We start from the raw sequence: 14,402 nt of genomic DNA on the forward strand, positions 1-14,402 counted from the left end.
AATTAATCTTGTAAATAGAGATCAGACACATAGAGAAAAGCCCATAGCATCATGCTTAACATTGCAAATTCTTATTATATGATAAAAATGAAGTGAAATATTATCTGTATAAGTAAACATGCATGTTTTTCCAGTCATTGGAATACAGCAATAGGTATATCCACCTCAGTGAGCATAATCTAATCACACTCCAATGATGCAAAATGTATTTTGGGGTTTGTGTATTTGTGAGTCACCGAAGTGAATGCCAAATAAGAACACAAGAAAATGCGTACTGCTGTGGGCAGTCCTCCTGAGTGATGTGTAAAGATGAATGAGCTTTGTCTCTGATTTCAGTGAACTCTCAATGTGCTTTAAAAGAAAGTGTTTGTTATTACACTGTATTTCTAAGTTAAGACATATCATTAATTCCATGATGGTCCTGGACAGCTTTCCATTTAGTAACTGAAAAGAAAAAGGAAAACAATGCCAAACATTGTACACTTTAGATAAACTTTAGAATTTAGTTGCTCTTTATTATAATAGAACTACTAAATATTGCCTATGTATTCAAAATATTTTCGCCATATGCTTATTTGTGGCTTTTAACATTTTCAGCCAATATCTGTAATGACTGGGAAATATCATCACCATTTCTCTGGGCATATGCATCAAATTAAATATCAAACTTTAAGGATGTTAGTAACCTAGTATCTGAAATAAGTATATTTGTAATTTTAGTTTTTTTGCCTAAGGAATTAGTATATTTATAGTTTTGGTCTTTTTCCTCTTTAATCTTTAGACTTTCACATTTAAATCAATCCTTTTAAATTATTTGCCTGTCTTCTATAAACTGTTAGTAAGAAAAAAAAACAAGAGTATGCTGGCTGTATGCTTGCCTGTTGATGTTTGTTGGCAGCGTATTTAATCTTTTCTTTTCTTCTAAATACTCTCTACTCTTCCTGCTTTCTTTTTTCCATCTCGCATGGCATCTTGGGGCGGCAAGGAATCAGAGTCAGATCAAGAACAGGAAGAAGAGGTAATTGTATGATACTGTCTCTTGTTGATAGCTGTATTTGCTATAACCACTAATAAGAGCACATAATCTGTGTTCTTAGAAGGGTTATACAGATGTTAGTAATAGGAGGGTCACAGTTTACCTAACCCCTCTGAGCCTGTTTTTTCATCTCGTGGACTGAATTCAAACAACAGTAAAGCTTTCCCTGTCAATTGTTACCTGTCTCTGTGTAGTAATATGTGTTTCTCTACCAACTACTAAAGGCCAAGCCATTATTTCATTTCTCAGAGGTTGGTCTGGAGATGCCTGGAGGTCAAAGCTTTTTTTTTTTTTTTTTTTTTAAGGTTACTGAGACATTTTTTGTCTTTTACCTCCCATATCTCCACAAGCTATAGCAGAGTTTTCCAGAGACTACATTACATATGATGACATCATGGCTCTGACTCTGGAATGTGTAGTTGTGTATACTTGGGTTCTAGCATTTTCTTAGTTTTAGTGTATAAAACAGATAATTAATTGTATATATCAAACATAAACATAAAAGTTCTTCAAGATCCTCAGTAATTTTTAGGAGTGTAAAGGAATCTTAAGACCGAAAAGTTTGAGACTAAAAACTTAAAGGAGTGTATAATTCAACCATTAGACTATAATATTATAATGCAGAACTCTGCCGATCATGAGCACTTCTTACAAGGTAGATTCTTTAAATGCTCCATGTACCTCATCAACACTGATCTTCACAATTGCCCTGTGAGGTCTGTGCTGTCATATCATAGATGAAGAAAGCAAGTCTTCGAGAGATTACCTTGAATAAAGAACCACTTGAATAAGACCTCTCTGATAGTTCAGACACATTTGTGTTTGTTTCCCCATATAAAGATTTGAAGATGCCCAAACATTATAGAAATGAAAGAAGTCATTGGGAAATTCCTTCTACTTTCCTATTTATGTATTGGTTCCTGTTTCTAAGATAGACAAATGTAATTGTTGTTAGTTGCACATAAATATTTTCAAATATACTAGTTTTATATTTTTATTTATTTAATTTTTTTTAAAGATTTTATTTATTTATTCATGAGAGACACAGAGAGAGAGGCAGAGACACACACAGAGAGAGAGGCAGAGACACAGGCAGAGGGAGAAGCAGGCTCCATGCAGGGAGACTGATGTAGGACTCGATCCCAGGACTCCAGGACCATGCCCTGGGCTGAAGGCAGGCATTAAACCGCTGAGCCATCCAGGGATCCCCCTAGTTTTATATTTTTAATGTTACTCCGATGGATTTGGAATACAGAAACATAAATAAAAATATAATAAATACCCTTGTACCCACCAGCTTAAAATGTAAGGCCTTTTCAGTGCAGAGAATCACCCTGAATTCACTTTTTACTCCTACCCCGGCAGTAGAGCAGGACAAGAGGGTTGATGATAAACTCACTGTCCTGCCGTATGTAACCATATACGGTACTAATTATGACAAGACAGATGTCATCCTTACCCTCAATTGTAGAGCCACTCTTTGTCTCACATAGTTTCCTTCCTGCACTTGGTGACTCTTATCATCAAAGCTGTTCAAAGTGGTACCTACACCCTTTACAGAAGAGCAGTGCAATTATAAAACCATTTTTACTATGTTTAAATGAATTTCTTGCATTAAGTTTATGATTTTTCTATTGAATATTTTCAGAAGCTATGCAGGGCAATAGATCCAGTTTGTATTCTTTTCAGGATTTGGAATTTTGGCTTGTAATTAATGATAACGAAACTACTTCTGTAGAATGTATTACCCTGGCATGTTATTTGTTCTTTCCTTCTTTTTCTCCACTAAATTGACACTGTTTAACTTCCACTTAACTATTTTCCTGGCTTTTCCCTAAATAAATATTTCTAACATCAAACGCACCCTGGATCATATCTTCCTAGAAATAACATATTAAAAAGTACTTTCCACCTATAACGTCTAGAAAGATTTTTTTTCCAAGTTAGGATAAGAATCAAGGAGATTCTCAGGAAGAACTGTAGCAAATTATCCCTGACCTTCCTCTAGCTTCTGGTATCTCCCTGTGGGTGTGATTATGAATAGGAGCTTATTTGCACATCAGGGGCTGTGAAACAAGACACAGTTTGTAACCATTCAATTTATGTATGTTTTCTTTCAGATCGATATGACATCAGAAAAAAGTAAGATTTTAAATAAAATTGAGTTTTTTTGAAAGCTGGCTACAATAAAGAGAAGCATGAATTAAGATGCAGCTAGTTGCCATTACTAACCACTGTAATAATTATGTTTTTATATTGTCCTTATTAATCATTAATGTCTACTTAGAAAAGCAGCTTGGCCAGTTAAATTACAAAAATACCTAATTTGTGAGCTAATTAGCAGTAAAATGCAATGATTATTCATCTAAGCATTCACTTTCTTTTGATACCCCTGTTAATCCTGCTATTGCTGTTATGCTTGTTTAGAAACCCACCCTACTGTTTTTGTCCATTTGTTAGCATAACATTGTCATCTCTTTTTTTTTTAAAGCACTGACATGACAGTATCACTTTTTGATATCAAGCAACACTGACTTGGGAGAGAGCTCATTATTTTTGCAGGCTACACTTGCAAAAATGATACTGTCTTAATAGTTCTCAGCTAAAGCCAACCCTTTCCCCACCCCCACCCCTTAGCACCTCTTACTGTGGTGAAGTATAACTGACTTCTTTCGGGTTGAGGTCTAACGGATTTTTGTGAAACTTTTTGAAAAAAGTAAGAACCAAGAATACAAAAATCAAAACCTCCTGGATGAAATTATTAATCACAACATTGTGCCATTATAGGGCTAATTTTAAATAATGATGCAAATCCCACACATAATTTTGTACAGAGAGAACTGGTTTTTACAGACCTTAAGAGATCTATCTTAGAACTCATTTTGGGTTTGTAACAATTCATTAACATTTTAGTTTTGGGGCCTGTTTCTGGTGACTCTGGCTTCTTGTGTGGAAGAAGTTGAATTTTTCAGGTTTCTTTCTTGCTTTTATGCCCCCAGATAGTTTAAGGAAAAAATACTAATTTTTATTGCTTATTCATTTAAAAATTCATTTTGAGTCCCTGCATTTCAGGGTACTATTCTTAAAAGGAGAAAACTTAGAACCATGTTTGATATGGCCATCTGGTTCTGGGCAATGATCTGGGGCTTTTTTTTTTTTTTTTTTTTTAAGACCTAGTACAATGTAAATTACTGTTATTGAAATGCTTTTCTTAAAAAAAGATTTTATTTATTTATTTGAATGCAGGGCTCTATCCCAGGACTCCAGGATCATGCATGACCTGAGCTGAAGGCAATGGCTTAATGGCCTGAGCCACCCAGGCACCCATAGAATGCTTTTAATTGAGAGTCTCTTTGCTCTTATGTTAAATCATCATTCAGGACTAGATTATTTGAAATTCTGGGTGTTTTCATTGGTTTGTACATGAACAAATTTGCATTGATATAAACCATTTTAACATATCTTTATATATGCATAGTCACAGAGTTTATCTCCTCAACAAATGACAGTTCTCTCAGGAAAAGACACTTTCTTTGCTTAAAAAGTGACATTATCATTGCCTTCATTCCTTTTTTAAAAAAGAGATTTTATTATCCCATTTTCTTCTTCGGGACTACTATGTTATTTAAATCACCCTTTCCTTTATTTCTTGAATACCAGATAGTAGAAATTGAAGTGTAATACATCCAGCTGGCTCAATCATTTAAAAAGGAAAGGGAAAAGGTTACTATATTTCTATAATGCCACAGATTCTTCTGAATGACTCCTAAGTGTTGTGAATATTTTTTAAAGTTTAAACATAGACTTGTGTTTGTTTGTTTTTTAAGTCTAAAGACCATCCTTAAATAATCATCTAGGTATGAGATAATCTCTAAAGAAGGGCTCTATTGAAGGGACTCTTTCCTAATTCTTTTCAAGAGCAAATCCTAAAAGAGTGTGACCCAGTGTTTTCCTTTTTGCTTTGAATGGGTGCAGGTCCCCACTACCTATTCCTCAAATATATTACATTCAGCACCTATGTACAGACTTGTAGGGAAATAAATATGCTTCACCACAGTAATGTTTTACATACTTGTTCTAATTTCTTAACCATCCTCCTACCCATGCATTTCAGCAAAGCCATCTCTCCCACCAGTTTTCCTCCACCTTTGCTTTGCATGGAAATAACTTGGCTTACATAAATTGTGCGTGTGTCCCGTGTGACTGTCTCTGATTTGGATTGCCATGCATCACATTTTAACTTTGGACTCACATAATAAGTTTAATCACAGTTGTTATTTTGTTATTTTTTTCTTTCCTTTCCTTTATTTCCCTCCTTGGTCTGTCCATTTTGTGTCTAAACCAGGAGGTTGCTCCAAGGAAAGGACCATGCCTCTTAGCACAAGACCATTCGTTTCATTGTTAGGTGTGAATTTCCCTTAGATGAAATGCCGGTTTGCAGCTGATTCAGACATCTTTTATGTGTCATTGTAAATTGACAGAACAAAACATACTGAATTCTGGATTTTCATATGATTAAAAAACATATATATATCATTAGAAGGCATTCTGAGTTTGCTACTACTGGCTTTCTCCTAGAGGAAATCAACTTTCTGCAATTTCTAATGCTTTTTTCCTTTTTTTTTCCCATGTTTATATTTTTTTCAACATCGATCTGTAACATCTGAACAATCTTGAGATACTTCTGTGTAATTTCACTGCGTCCGTTCTTTGTTTTGATCTGTGATGTGTGTGTGTGTGTGTCTGTCTGTCTTGGCTATTTGTTATAGCTTTGTTGTATGTGTGGATGTGCTACAAGTGAGAAAATTAAGCAAGTTATTTCCTGCTCATTTTTCCTTTTCAGTTTTGGTTCTTTTTTTTTTTTTTCCGTTAGCCTTGCTTTGCTTTTGTATCCTGAGACCTTGTGGATCCACCATTCCCAGCCCATTCTGTTGTCCCTCCCGCCACAACAGGAAAAGACACTGTGTCGTTTCAGTCCTGATTACATTTGCCGATATATTTTTTGATTTCCATTTTACTTTCAATGTTTTTCATTCACATCAAAGATGATGAGACAGAGTCTACAGAAACATCTGTCCTGAAAAGTCACCTGGTTAATGAAGTTCCTGTCCTAGCCAGTCCGGACTTGCTCTCTGAAGTTTCTGAGATGAAACAAGATTTGATCAAAATGACCGCCATCTTGACCACAGATGTGTCTGATAGGGCAGGTTCTATCAAAGTGAAGGAGCTGGTGAAGGCTGCTGAGGAAGAGCCAGGAGAGCCTTTTGAAATTGTTGAAAGAGTTAAAGAGGACTTAGAGAAAGTGAATGAAATCCTGAGAAGTGGAACCTGCGCGAGAGATGAAGGCAGTATGCCAAGGTCTCAGCTGGAGAGAGAGTTAGTGGAAGAGGAGTGGGTGATTGTCAGTGATGAGGAAATAGAGGAGGCTAAGCTAAAAGCACCTTTAGAAGTCACCGAATACCCGTGCGTAGAGGTTAGACTAGATAAGGAGAGCAACGTCAAAGTAGAGAAAGACTCAGCTGGGCTAGTGAACTACCTTACTGAGGATCTAAAGTCCTATGTGTCTCCTCATGAAAAGCACCTGCAGACAGCTCAAGAGAGAGCAGGGGAGAAGCGTGAGGCTCTGCCTATTGGCAGGAGCTCTGAAAATGAAGGGAAAGATGCACCCCCAGAGACACAGAGTGCACAGAAACAACAGAAACCAAGCCTGGGAATAAAGAAGCCAGTGAGAAGGAAATTAAAGGAAAAACAGAAACAAAAAGAGGAAAGCGTACAAGGTAGTGCAGAAAAAAGTGAACTTAAAAAATGTAGTTCAGAAGAGTCATTAGAGGAAGATGCAGGTTTAGCCCCTGAGCCTCTTCCCACTGTAAAGGCCACTTCACCTTTGATAGAAGAAACTCCCATCGGTTCCATAAAGGACAAAGTTAAGGCCCTTCAGAAACGAGTGGAAGATGAACAGAAAGGTCGAAGCAAGTTGCCCGTCAGAGTCAAAGGCAAAGAGGATGTGCCGAAAAAGATAACCCACAGGACGCATCCAGCTGCATCACCCTCTCTGAAGTCAGAGAGGCACGTACCGGCATCACCCTCCTCTAAAACAGAACGACACTCTTCTCTTTCCTCCTCTACAAAAACTGAAAGGCACCCTCCCATATCACCATCAAGTAAAACTGAGAAACACTCGCCTGTGTCACCCTCTGCGAAAATTGAAAGGCACTCCCCCGTGTCATCATCAAGTAAGACTGAGAAACACTCACCGGTATCACCCTCGACAAAAACTGAAAGGCACTCCCCTGTGTCATCTACAAAAACAGAAAGACACCCACCTGTTTCACCTTCAGGTAAAATGGACAAACGCCCACCTGTATCACCTTCTGGGAGAGTGGAGAAACATGCACCAGTTTCACCTGGGAGAACAGAAAAACGTTTGCCTGTGTCACCAGCTGGACGACTAGAAAAGCATCCACCTGTATCAACCTCTGGGAAAACTGACAAGCACTTGCCTGTGTCGCCTTCTGGGAAAATGGAAAAGCAGCCCCCTGTATCCCCCACCTCAAAAACAGAAAGAATCGAAGAGACAATGTCTGTTCGGGAGTTGATGAAAGCTTTCCAGTCAGGTCAGGACCCATCCAAACATAAGACTGGACTCTTTGAGCACAAATCAGCAAAACAGAAGCAGCCACAAGAAAAAGGCAAAGCTCGAGTAGAAAAAGAAAAGGGTGCTAACCAGAGAGAGACACAGAAAACAGAGAGTCAGACCATCAAACGAAGCCAGAGATTTGTGGTAACAGGAGTTTCTGAATCCAAGAGAGCAGTCCGTGCTTCTTCCGTAGGGTTTAAGAGAGAAGATGTAGTTGTAGAAAAGGAGAAAGCTCTTAGCCACAAAACACCTGAACCTGTTCAGTCAGCACCAGAAGAAGAAAGCCATAAAGAAAATGAAGTTCCCAAAGAAAAGCTGGCTGATGAACAGGGAGACATGGATCTTCAGATCAGCCCAGATAGGAAAACCTCCACTGACTTTTCTGATGTCATTAAGCAAGAATTGGAAGACAATGACAAATACCAACAATTCCGAATGAGTGAGAAGACGGAAGAAGTACAGCTCCATTTAGATCAAGTACTCACTAGTCCTTTCAACACAACCTTTCCACTAGATTACATGAAAGATGAATTTCTTCCGGCTCTGTCTTTACAAAATGGTGCTTTGGATGGCAGTCCTGAGAGCCTGAAACCTGAAGGGGTGCCAGGTTCTCCGTGTGGCAGCCTGATGGAAGGGACCCCTCAGATTAGTTCGGAAGAAAGCTATAAGCATGAGGGCCTAGCGGAGACGCCTGAGACAAGCCCAGAAAGCCTTTCGTTCTCACCAAAGAAAAGTGAGGAGCAAGTTGGGGAAGTAAGTGAACCTACCAAGGTAGAAACACCAGCAGCAGTTCATTCAGAAAAAGGACATCCCTCAGTCAAAGACATCACCGATGGTTTTGAAGAGCAAGGTGCTGTGGTCACTAAAGGCACAGAGCCCTCAGCGGAGCATTTGCTGAAGGAGGCCACCCTGGACCCTTCTTCTGAAGACACATGCCTCAAACGTGAAGATGATTCCCTTGGCAGCTGTAGTGTGTTATTAGCAAAGGAAACACCCAAAGGATTGACTGAGGAAGCATCCTCTGATGAGCCTCAACCAACAGGTATTGGTTCCACCCACAAGACACAGACCGATACTGAAGCTCGGAAATCCACAACCACTGAGCCCTCAGATGAGACAGGGGCCTCCCCGCAGCCTCATGCTTCTGTAAAGACAGGCACAGGAACTGAATCAAAGCCCCAGGGAGTTGCTAGGAGTCCCCAAGGGTTAGAACTTGCACTCCCTAGCCGAGATAGTGAGGTCCTCAGCCCCGGTGCTGATGAATCGTTTGCAGTGAGCCACAGAGACTCCCTGGAAGCCAGCCCTGTGCTGGAGGATAACTCCTCACACAAAACTCCAGATTCTCTGGAGCCCAGTCCTCTGAAAGAATCCCCTTGCCGTGACTCTCTTGAAAGTAGCCCCGTGGAACCAAAGATGAAGGCTGGAGTTCTCCCAAGTCACTTTCCTCTCCCTGCAGCCGTAGCCAAAACAGAACTCTTGACAGAAGTGGCCTCTATGCGGTCCCGGCTGCTCCGAGACCCGGACGGCAGTGCTGAGGACGACAGTCTTGAGCAGACGTCACTGGTAGAGAGCTCAGGGAAGAGCCCCCTTTCTCCTGACACCCCCAGCTCTGAAGAAATTAGCTATGAGGTCACACCCAAAGCCACAGATGCAAGCACACCCAAACCGGCTGTAATTCATGAATGCGCGGAGGAGGATGACTTGGAAAATGGGGAGAAAAAGAGATTCACACCTGAAGAGGAAATGTTTAAAATGGTAACCAAAATAAAAACATTTGATGAACTTGAACAAGAAGCAAAGCAGAAAAGGGACTACAAAAAAGAACCCAAGCAAGAAGAATCTTCTTCGTCCTCTGACCCAGATGCTGACTATACAGCAGATGTGGATGAATCAAAACATATGGAGAGTGTGGAGGATGAAAGCGATGTCCCTGTGGTAGTAACATCAGAGAGCAGAAAGGCTTCTTCCTCCTCAGAGAGTGAACCTGAGTTAGCACAGCTGAAAAAAGGTGCCGACTCAGGCCTCTTACCAGAGCCAGTTATTCGAGTGCAACCTCCCTCCCCACTTCCATCCAGCATCGACTCCAATTCCAGTCCCGAAGAAGTACAGTTTCAACCTATTGTTTCCAAACAATACACTTTCAAAATGAATGAAGATACTCAGGAAGAATCAGGTAAATCAGAAGAAGAAAAAGATCATGAATCCTGCATACCTGAGGAGAGTCCTACCATTTCTCCTGATGGCCCAGATATGTTTGATGATGATCTGGACAGAGATGCTGCTCAAACAGAAGTCTGTGATGGCCACGGGTGTGAGACTGGGAGTCCTGGCAGCTCAGTCACTCCCATATCTTCAGGTCTCTACAGCTCCCCTAGGGAGGATACCAATGAGCAGCAAGTTATCCATGAAGAATCATTACCTCTGCAAGACACTGATGAAAAAATCACAGAAGGAGAAGAGCTTGATGTTTCTAGAGTGGAATCTCTACAAGGAGATTGCCCCAGTGAAAGCCCTTCATCTTTGTCCTCTTTGCCTCATATTCCAATATCTGAAGGACAAGAATTAGATGAAGCCGTATTCTCTCCACCTTCTACTACAGAAACGGAGGATACCAAAACCGACCAAGCTTTTGAAAGCTTACCAAAGGACTCTTCCACTCAAGACTCATTGACTACTACTCAAACAGACAAATTGTCCGTGGATGTTCCAGCGTCTGACCCAGCCGATACTGATGAAATTTACGATCCTCAAGTAATAAGCCCTTACGAAAATGTTCCTTCCCAATCTTTTTTCTCCAGTGAAGAAAGCAAAACCCAAACAGAGGCAAGACACACAAGTTTTCAGTCTTCAGAAGTACATTCTGTTACCACCACATCCTCTGTTGAAGACGTGGTAGTAACAAGCTCCTCCAATAGAACTGTTTCAAGCCAAGAATCTAATTTTGAGGACCAAAACATGGAAAAAGAATCCAAACAAGAAAGCATCTTGTGGGAAAGGCAATCAGATGGAGCCCCTTCATCTTTAGAGCCTTCTGTGCCAAATACATCAGCAGTTGTTGGTGAACAAATAAGCAAAGTCATCATCACAAAAACGGATGTGGATTCTGATTCCTGGAGTGAAATCCGTGAGGATGATGAAGCCTTTGAGGCTCGAGTGAAAGAGGAAGAGCAAAAGATATTTGGCTTGATGGTAGACAGACAATCACAGGGTACCACCCCTGACACCACTCCTGCAAGGACCCCAACTGAGGAGGGGACCCCAACCAGTGAGCAAAACCCATTTCTCTTTCAGGAAGGAAAATTGTTTGAGATGACCCGAAGTGGTGCCATTGATATGACCAAAAGGTCCTATGCAGATGAAAGTTTTCACTTTTTCCAAATTGGTCAAGAATCCAGGGAAGAGACTGTCTCTGAAGACATGAAAGAAGGGAGTCCTGGGGCTGAGCTCCCACAACAGGAAACATCAGCTGAGTCACTAGCTCTCTTAGAATCAAAAGAAGCAGTGAGTGATGAAGCAGACTTACTTCCAGATGACCTGAGTGAGGAAGTAGAGGAAATATCTGCTTCAGATGCTCAGCTTAACTCCCATGTGGGGAATTCAGTCTCTGTTGAAATATCAATGGAAGAGACTCCTTCTGCAGGTGCCGAGGACCCTCCCACCATGCAAATGGGTGATATGTCTCCTAAGTCTAGTGTGAAAAATACATCTTGCCCGGACCCCCCTGAACCAGTTGTACATGTTCAGTTAGATTTTTCCACAGTTACCAGGTCTGTGTATTCAGATCGGAATGATGATTCTCCTGATTCTTCCCCAGAGGAACAGAGATCCGTAATTGAAATTCCTACTGCACCCATGGAGAATGTGCCTTCTGCTGAAAGCAAATCCAAAATTCCTGTAAGGACTTTACCCATGTCAACCCCAGCACCTCCATCTGTGGAGTATGAGAATTCCCTTTCTGAAGATTTTTTACCCAGCCTGGATGAGGAAAGTAAAGAGGATGAAATAAAACCAAAGTCTAAAATCCCTGTGAAAGCACCTGTCCAAAGAGTAGAACAGCAGCTTTTGCATCTAGATTCATCTCTCCAGAAAATAGTGGCTCCTCAGGGTCAGGACATGACAAGCAGAACACCAGAGAGTAGAAGCAAATCTGAATCTGATGCCAGTCCTTTGGACTCAAAGACCAAATGTCCAGTAAAAACTAAAAGTTACACTGAGACAGAAACAGAGAGCACAGAGGGGGATGAGGAGCTTGAGTTAGAATCAGAAGAGGGAGCCACAAGACCAAAGATATTTACATCCCGATTGCCAGTTAAGAGCAAAAGCACCACATCTTCCTGCAAGGGGGCTGTGAGCCCCACAAAAGAAAGTAAGGAGCATTTCTTTGACCTTTATAGGAACTCCATAGAATTCTTTGAGGAGATTAGTGATGAGGCTTCCAAGTTAGTGGATAGACTTACACAGTCAGAAAGGGAGCAAGAATTGGTTTCAGATGATGAAAGTAGTAGTGCCCTGGAAGTTTCAGTAATTGAAAATCTGCCACCTGTTGAGACCGAGCATTCAATTCCTGAGGACATCTTTGACACAAGGCCTATTTGGGATGAGTCCATTGAGACTCTGATTGAACGCATCCCTGATGAAAATGGCCATGACCATGCTGAAGGTATTTGCCAGCCACTGGGATTCCCTGTGCTACGCATGTCATAAATTTGATATAGTTTTTCTGTATATCTTTTATTTGGTGATTTGTGTCTCATTTTCTTTAAGCTTTCTGTAGTGGTTACTGTGTTTGTGTAAGCCCTTTGTGTTTTGTGCCTTCTCTGTGTACTCTTGTCCATGAAAACAATCTCAAGATTGAGTAATGAGAATGCTTATGGAAAACATAAACATGATAAACAGGCAATGGTGATCTTGCCTTTCTCGAGCCGCTGCACGTAAGGCCATGCAAGCTTTGAGTTTTGTTGTTCTGAAGTCCTGGGCTTAGCTTCAAATTAAGCACTTTTGCTTTTGCATATGAATATGTTGGGCTTTGTTTCATATGGTAAGGATTCGTTGCTTTTTTTTCTTACCCTCAAGTACTTTAAAATAATTTGTACTTAATAATTCTGTAATCATTAGGAAGCCATTTGCCCAAGCAGATTTCACATTATCATGAAATTCCAATTGTTGTGGATCTGTTTTTGACTCAAAAGGCTGGATATCAGATACCACTGGTAAAAACTTTAAGGATACAAATATAAGGTATAAAAAACAAAACAAAACAAAACAAAACAAACATGCTTTTCATTAGAGTGTCAGGTAAATGGAGAATGTACTCCAGTTAGATGCAGCAGACAACAAAAACTCAAACTTTGCATGATGTAAGTGACCGTGAGAGGATGATGACCCTTGGAATTATAAAAAAGGAAACCATTGATGGCTTTGAGAAGTAGCCTCTGGTCTTCCAATATCTCTACAATGAAGACTATTATTCTTAAATTTGTGTTGTAAGAAAATGTCATAATGCCTAAAATGCTGCCCATCGATTAATGGGATTTAAAAATGAATGGGGAAATTATAGTTTGTGGGAGTTATATATAAGCTTACTTAGTAGTAAGCAGACAGAAATTTCACACAAAAGACATCTATACCTATTGATATAATAGACACAAATACATATGCTTTTATCCTCCCTTCTTCCAAGGTCACCAGGACCAAGGAAGATGTTTCTGGCCACCCTGAAAAAACAACAACAACAACAAAAAAAACCTAGGATGGCCTGATTAACCCATGATCTATGTCTCTTATGAATCTTGGATGTGATTTCTTTCAGACATGACCCGGAAGTGATCTATGCTGCCACAGGCAATAATAGTAGGTCCTAACCAGTTACTCCACTTCTGTATCCCATTTATGATTTTTCTGTTTTTTGGTGAACAGGATGATTGTCTTCTGGTGGGCAGTATTCTCTCAGATAATTTTTTTAAATAGTCCTAAGATTACTAAAAATCAGCAACTTGTATAATGTGGCCTGTGACTAGTCTTGATTAAAGAGATATGGAAGCAGTTGGTTTTCATGATTTATAATTAAATTTATTTCCCATTCCATTCCAGAAATCAGGCAAACACACAATTTAAAATGATTTAAAATATAATAGCTAACTTGTGCTATTATCAAATATTTGGACAAGTGACTTCCTTTCTTTGGATGATCAGTACTGTGGTTGCTCTCTTGTCATAGACAACCTTTGGCCATTCTGTTTTTGACCTTCTATAGATCAACAGGATGAGCAGGAACGGATCGAGGAGAGGCTGGCATATATTGCTGATCACCTTGGCTTCAGCTGGACAGGTAAAATTAGTGTGACTCATTTTTTCAACAGAACTTGCTTCGTTTAGGAAACACAATTGCATCAGCCAACTATCATTAACAGTGAAGAAGACCACGTGGAATAGTAAAAAGAATAATAAACTATGAACTAGAAAATCCAGGCAGGCCTTTTATTATCTCTGGAATTTAGAAAAATAGAACTTTAAAGTGGGGGATTTTGAGAATAGATCCAGTGTCACCATCCTCCTTTCGGAGCTTTGGATATCCAAACTTTGGGGAGATGACTGTGTTTCAAAATCATTGTTAGATGTAATTGTCATGAATTTAGTTGGAGATTTAATCTAGGGCTTCTTATTTTAGACATCTTATATCAGATATCTTCATCATGAACAGTACTCAAATTTGCTTTGGATGTGTGTTGA

General features: G+C 39.9%; 1 protein-coding gene across 1 annotated transcript in view; it reads left to right on the forward strand.

The window, feature by feature from the left end:
* ANK2 (ankyrin 2) overlaps window positions 1–14,402 on the forward strand; it is a 229,977-nt gene that overhangs the window by 196,174 nt on the left and 19,401 nt on the right. The window contains 4 exon segments of the mRNA XM_049104827.1: window positions 986–1,018; window positions 3,157–3,178; window positions 6,082–12,333; window positions 13,927–14,001. Of these exon segments, the coding sequence (XP_048960784.1) occupies window positions 986–1,018; window positions 3,157–3,178; window positions 6,082–12,333; window positions 13,927–14,001 (6,382 nt within the window).

This window comes from Canis lupus, chromosome 32, assembly GCF_003254725.2.
Source record: "Canis lupus dingo isolate Sandy chromosome 32, ASM325472v2, whole genome shotgun sequence".
In the NCBI taxonomy this organism is placed as follows: domain Eukaryota; kingdom Metazoa; phylum Chordata; class Mammalia; order Carnivora; family Canidae; genus Canis; species Canis lupus.